Below are 7078 nucleotides of genomic sequence, written 5' to 3'. Positions count from 1 at the left end.
ACTGTTTAACAATTAATGCACTATAAAAATTCGAAATATTATTTGAAATTAAATTCTAAAAAAAGATATATTACAATTGGTTATGGAAAATTTTTGTTTCCATTGTCAATATTATTATGTTTATTAGTTTCAAATCTCCACAATCTTTCTATCTTATACGTTTGACTAATTTATAATTAAACATAAATGTCACAACTAATGATAATGAGTTTGTAACAAAATTGAATGCAAATTTCAAAAACTGTAATAAAATAATATTAATTATGGATCGCCTAAAAAAAGTAATAATTTCAAGGTTAAATTATGCCATGGTTTTTGTAATATTTTTTGTATTTAGGATCTTTGACTATAACAAATTTCGTTTAACAATTTTGGTAAACAGATTTATAACTTAAATAAAAATTTATTATATTCTAATTTAATCAAATCATATAATAAAGTTGAAAGTCATTATTTGTAATTATTATTTTTTACGTGTATTCAAATTAATAATTCAAATATCAAATAAATAAGTTGAGTATAATTTATTTATTTTTGGAATTGACTATGTGGGTCGGTGTTTTCTAAAATTTTTAAAGTTAATAACTTCATTTAATATTGTTGACCGACTATTAGTTTTGATAGTTCCATAAATTTTGATAAACAGATTTATAACTTAAATAGTCATTTAATATATTCTAATTTAATTCATTTTCCTAATATATACTCAACATAAAATGTCAATTTCTTAAATACGTGTCTATTACATTTTCTATTTTTACGGTATATTCATATACGTTCGTTAGTAATGTCTTTAATAATATTCTCATTCAAATATAACAATTAATTTCCACGTTTTTAATATATTTTTTTATTAAAATACGTGTATATATGGTATATATATATATATATATATATATATATATATATATATTGTATCATATTTTTTCACCTTTAAATATTTTTAAAGTCAACATAAAGTTTTTTAATCTTTCCAAATTTATTTGAAAATTCATTTATTGTAAAACGTTTTTATGTTTTGCAAGTTTAACAAAATATTAATGTCATTGATTTAAAAGTTTGTTGCAAGATTGGTAAAAAATTTTAAACAAAACATAATTTTGAAGTTGACTAATTCCATTTTTTTAGTATTTTGTAACTATTTTAAAATATTTCAAAACGGGTTGTTTTAAAAGAGTATCAAATTTGTTATCTATACAATTACGACCAAAAAGGTTTTTATTGATATATCTTTTCGGTTTAATGGTTTAAGTTATAAAAATATTTTATGTTGTCATTTTACTTTGTTTGTTGTTGTATGTTATTTTGTTTTAATAAAAACAACAATTTAATAAAAATAGCTTTATTAATGGTCAAATGTTACTCATTATTAAATATATTTAATTTGGATGCTATTGGTTGATTATATTTTCAGGTGGTGAAGCAAAATGAGTTTCTTTTGGTAGAATGTTTGAAGAAGTTGATGATGGTTTAATATGAAACAACATGTTTATGTCTTATGTTGATTTTTTTGGTTGTTCGATGTACATTAAATTATTGTAACTTTTAACTTTTAATATCTAGAACATGTAAATGGCTAACGTTTTGGTCCGAAAGTTTGAAGAAGTTTTGTGTTGCTTGAATTTGTTGTTTAAATTTATTAAGTTTATTGACATGTTTTTCCACCCGTGTGTAACACGGGCTATACCCTAGTGTACATTAAGTTATCATCTCGTAAAAACTTTTAAAGTAACGTGTTACTTATTCATAAGCAGTGGCGAAGCTTGGACGAAGATGTCGAGAGGCCCGGACGAAAATATGCATTAAAAAAACCATAAACGGAGGGGGCCGTGATTAAATTTTTGGTTGAAAACGGGTAAATTTACACTACGTATTAAAAATGTCGGGCGAAAACAGGTAAATTTACTCTATTGCGCTAAAAATCGGTGAGGGCTGGGGCCACCCCTGCCCCAACCATCCTTCACCATTGTTCATAAAGGTAAAAAAAAATAATGTTAATGAATCCCATCTTGATATTGACCCAGGGGGCGGATTTAGGGCTCTCTTAGGGTGGGCCTGTGCCCACCGTTCGCTTGTCGGAGTGTCGTGTTTATAGGTACGTGTTAGTATATGATGAGCCGACAGTCAGTCAGTGCCCACCGTCGGGTAAGGAACAAATCATAGCAGATCTGTGTGTGAGAGAGAGAGAAGATGGTGGTTTGTAGTGATCCCAACATATATTTTTCTAGTGAGTGTTGTGTAGGTACTGTTGCTATGAAGAGATTTTTGGCAAGAAGAAAACGAACCCTACTTGTACGCTTAAACTTTTGGTAAAATTGAGCCCACAAGCCCATTAAAGTGACGGTGGCGTGTATAGAGGTGCACAAATCGGGTTTTTCAAATACCCGGGTTCGGGTATGATCGGGTATTAGAAAATCGGGTATTGGTAAAAACCGGGTCGGGTTCGGGTCCGGGTATCGCCTCTAAAAACCATACCCTATGCATCTGGTTCGGGTAAGGTATAGAACCGGGTATTCTAAAACCGGGTATTTGAATACCCTATTTTCGGGTATTGAAAAAACCCTATTTATGGGTTTTTTCGGGCTTTTTCCCGGGTATTTTTTGGGTAAAGATTAGATATTTTAAAAGGTTGCCATTTTTAGGGGTATTTTTCGAGTATTTTTTAGGTATTTTTAGGGTATACATCGGGTATTTGAAATACCCGGTTTCGGGTATTGGAAAAACCCGGTTCCGGGTATGGAACCGGTTCGGGTTTTCGGGTATTATCGGGTACAAATCGGGTCCGTTTCGGGTTCGGGTTTTAGTGACGAAATGCATACCCTATCCGTACCCTACGGGTAGGGTAGGGTACGGGTTCGGGTATTAAAAACCCGGGTATTAGAAAAACCGGTTCCGGGTTTTTATTTCTGGTCCGGTTCCGAGTTCGGGTTTTTTGTGCACCTCTAGACGTGTAGCCTTATACATTGACAGATGTAAAAGAAAACTAGCGACCCTTTCGTAGATAATTCCATGTTTATGAGTGTAACTATTAAGTTATTAACTCATTAGATTTAGATAATATTGGTTTTATATCATCGGATGCTCTAATTTAAAAGCCCAAATCTAATGTATATTTTCATACCCCTAACTTAAAAGTTAAAATTTAAGTTTAACCACTATGTGAATAAGTTTGTGTGTGTGTGAAATGTGATGGTGGCCGTAATAATGATAATGGTGCTTGATGATAATGGTGTTTGATGCAATTTAATATGTATTTTAACTTTTAAATAGTTGTGTGCCAAAAGACTAATTTACCCTTTTTCATGTACACCGAAAGTTTCGGGCCTCTAAAATGTTTGGCCGGCATTGTTCTCTTTGACCCGATTTGTTTTTTACCCGATTCATTTTGTGCCCCGTAGAAAAATATTCTGAATCCGTCTTTATATTGACATGTGAAACGCGAGCAACTTTTGTCCTTACTTCGACAGTGATATATCCCGTCGGTGAATTCTTAAGTCTGAACCCACGTCATGTCTTGCAACCGAGTATTACCAGCTATTACTTTTAAGAAGAAAACATTGTTTGTATCAAAAACAAAAATACCCACTTAAGCCACCTTCTGGCCCTTGGGCTCCAAAAAGTGTTGTATAATCTTTTAATAAGAAAACTAATATAGAAGATTAAAATGTATAATTTATTGATTTCCTAAAACGTGCACTAGGTAAACATGGGTGAGGAGTGCATGTTGTGAAGAATGGAATAATACTACTGGACATTTGGACTCAATTTCTATATAAAACCCCTTCTTCTCGTTACTCTTTTCTATAATAATAATAATAATAATCCTAATTAAATAACTCCTCTCAAATTTGAAACTTAATTCAAAGACATGCTTACCACCATCTTCTTCTTCTCCCTCTTCTTCTTCACCACCACCCTAACAGCCCAACCACCACCCGCTTCCAACACCACCACCCAACCGCCTGCATCAGACGCCTGCAACGGCATCTACATATCTTACACTTACAATTCAGGAGCCAAAATCCCACCCATACTCGAATCAGACCACGAAAAACAACCATACCGCTTCAAATCAACACTCTTTGTATTAAACAACGCGGACGAGGAGCTTAAATCATGGAGGGTCTTTGTGGGATTTCAGCATGATGAATATTTGGTGTCTGCTTCAAATGCTGTGATTGCTGACGGGTTGGCTACTCTTCCCGGTCCGGTTGGGAATGGGACTGTTTTCGCAGGGTTTCCGAATGCGGATTTGAAGACTGCCATTGAGACGGCCGGGGATTTGAATCAAATGTCGGCTCGGGTGGTGTTAGTCGGGACGGAGTTTGGAGTCGGCTCGCCTGACGTCCCTATGCCTGATGATATTGCTCTTGATAACGAAGGGTTTATTTGTCCTACGGCTACTATGCAAGGTATAGTTGTTACCTTTTATTATAGTTCGCACATAAGCTTATTTGTACAACCATTACCTAAAACAGGGCGTAAAAGTGCAAAGCCAAGTAGAGGCTTATATAAGCTCGAGCCCGAGCCCAAGCCCAACTCGTTAAACATATGAGAGTTTGAAATCTAGCTCAAATTTTTTCTTTAGACAATATTTTCTAAACATTTCGTGGATTTGGGTTGTTGATCTTACAGGGACTAGGGTAATGGAGGTATGCTGTACAAAAGACCCAAACGCCCTAACAAACACGACCACACCACAAGACAACTATCTTCCACATCAAACCGGGGACCTCACAATCATGTACGACGTGATCCGAACCTATGACTCCAACTACTGGGCTTCCGTCACCATGGAGAACCACAACCCTCTGGGCCGGCTCGACAACTGGAACCTAACATGGGACTGGATGCGAGACGAGTTCATCGGGGACATGAAAGGCGCGTACCCGTTCACCCGAGACTCATCCGCGTGCATATTCGGCCCACAAAGCACATTCTACCAAAACATGGATTTCTCAAATGTTTTAAACTGCGAAAGAAGACCAACGATAATAGATTTACCCCTTGAGATGACTAATAACACCCAAATAGGTAACGTACCCTTTTGTTGCCGAAACGGCACCGTTTTGCCACCAACCATTGACCCAAGCAGGTCAAAGTCAGCGTTCCAAATACAAGTTTACAAAATGCCCCCGGATATGAACCGGTCCCAACTCATCCCACCACAAAATTTTAAAATAAGTGGCCGGTTAAACCCGGATTATACATGCGGACCGCCGGTTCGGGTTAGCCCGACCGAGTTTCCGGACCCTAGTGGGCTACCGGGTCCCACGGCGGTATCGAGCTGGCAAGTGGTGTGTAATATAACACAGGCTACGGGTGTGGCACCAAAATGTTGTGTCTCGTTTTCGGCCTATTATAACGAGTCTATTATACCATGCCCGACTTGTGCATGCGGGTGTCGGGGTATAAATCCCGGAACGTGTAGTACGACCTCACCCGCGTTGTTGCTTCCGTCGCAGGCGCTTTTGGTCCCGTTTGAGAACCGGACCGCACTAGCAACGGCTTGGGCTAGCATTAAACACCGAACTGTTCCGAACCCGTTACCCTGCTCCGACCATTGTGGGGTCAGTATTAACTGGCACTTGCTGACGGATTATCGAGGCGGGTGGTCCGCTCGGCTTACTCTTTTTAATTGGGAAGATGCCGCATTTCCTGATTGGTTTGTCGCGGTGCAAAGTGACCATTTTGCCCCTGGGTTGGAGAAGGTGTACTCGTTTAATGGGACGACTCTTGAGGTAAATGGGAAAACTGACACAATTTTAATGCAAGGCTTACCGGGTTTGAACTATCTTATGGGGGAAGTGGATGGGGTTAACCCGGGAAAAGACCCACGTGTACCCGGGAAACAACAATCGGTTATTTCGTTCACGAAGAAAAATACACCGGGGATTAAAGTTGAAGATCGTGATGGATTCCCGACTAAGGTTTTCTTCAACGGGGAAGAATGTGCACTTCCTAGACTACTGCCGACCAATGATTCTGGTCGCAAGAATTCCGGATGGGTATTTTCCATCGTTGTTGCCATTATTGTTTTGATGTTGATGTAGAGATTGAAACAATGGATGTTGATCCGGATTCGTTTTCTTGATTTTTTTATTCTTTTGTGGAATGATAGTAAGAAGTGTTAAGCATGTTTGAAATTTAGTTTAAAAAATGATTGTCGGTTTATTGGTGTTTTCAAAAAGCCAATAAGTTAAAATGTGTTTGGCAATCGTAATTTTTTTTTATTTTAGCTTTATGAAAGGGTTAAAAAACAGTTTTCTAAAATCCTAAATCCTGACTTTTTTAAATAGTTTTTTAATAAAAATAGTTTTTTAATAAAGTCAATAAATCTTTAGATTTTTCAAATTCAATCCCAAAGTAATTGTTAATTGTGTATCATATGGATTTGTGTTAGTTTCTTAAAGCAACAAGTTGCAAGCCATGTTGGGTTAGTAGGTTTGTGTTAATAAGGAAATTGATGAAATAAACACGGCTCATACTTCAATTTGTTAAAAAAAAACATATCAATCCTAGCTGGTGCGAGTGCGAAACGGAGTTATAAAATTGTTAGGTACGTTATAGCAAATTTTTAACATAAACAAATCATCAAAGTTGATAAAAAAAACAATATTAGTTATAAAATAACTAAATAAACAATTCATATTTTCGTAAAAACTTGGGTAAAGTAGGCGTTTTATTAATTGTTATTAATAAAATATATTGAGATAATTAAATATGAAATATTCATTTTATAAAAGCGTCCCAGTGATTCGATTATAATTGTCACTTTCATCCAAATGGGTTAAAGGTCTGAAATACCTTGACTTAACGTTTAAAAATTAAAAGGGTTATTAAAATGGACGAAAATGACAAGCTTCGGAAACCTCAATGGCCCAACTACTAAAAAAATGTACAAAAGTTGCGGAACTGACCAAAATGTTGGACAAAAAGAAACTTTACTCCATCATTATAGAAATAGTTCTTGGCTTTAGAATTAGGGGTCATGAGAATAGTATCCACACTATGCTAATCGAGGAACATGAGTGAATCAGTAATCATTGATTTTTATTTTACAATATTGTTGGTGCGG

At 35.9% G+C, this 7078-nt stretch overlaps 1 protein-coding gene across 1 annotated transcript; it reads left to right on the top strand.

Annotated features, from left to right (window-relative positions):
* Nucleotides 1-3868: 3868 nt before the first annotated feature.
* LOC143600597 (COBRA-like protein 7) lies at nucleotides 3869-6053 on the top strand. Its single transcript, XM_077078240.1, has 2 exons — nucleotides 3869-4412; nucleotides 4636-6053. Exons 1-2 carry the CDS (start codon nucleotides 3869-3871, stop codon nucleotides 6051-6053), a joined length of 1962 nt encoding a protein of 653 aa, XP_076934355.1.
* Nucleotides 6054-7078: the final 1025 nt, after the last annotated feature.

Source organism: Bidens hawaiensis, unplaced genomic scaffold, assembly GCF_021521415.1.
Source record: "Bidens hawaiensis isolate Kalapana, Puna unplaced genomic scaffold, B.hawaiensis_p1.1 tig00054395_1, whole genome shotgun sequence".
Classification (NCBI taxonomy): Eukaryota; Viridiplantae; Streptophyta; class Magnoliopsida; order Asterales; family Asteraceae; genus Bidens; species Bidens hawaiensis.
The sequence above is the reverse complement of the archived record's forward strand: the minus strand, read 5'-3'. Positions and strand labels throughout refer to the sequence as shown.

What these genes read in the sequence shown, in the direction of transcription:
- LOC143600597 (XM_077078240.1), top strand. Translation starts at nt 3,869, where the DNA reads ATGCTTACCACCATCTTCTTCTTCTCCCTCTTCTTCTTCACCACCACC. An exon ending in TCCTACGGCTACTATGCAAG is followed by an intron (nt 4,413 to 4,635) that starts GTATAGTTGTTA and finishes TTGATCTTACAG; the next exon opens with GGACTAGGGTAATGGAGGTA.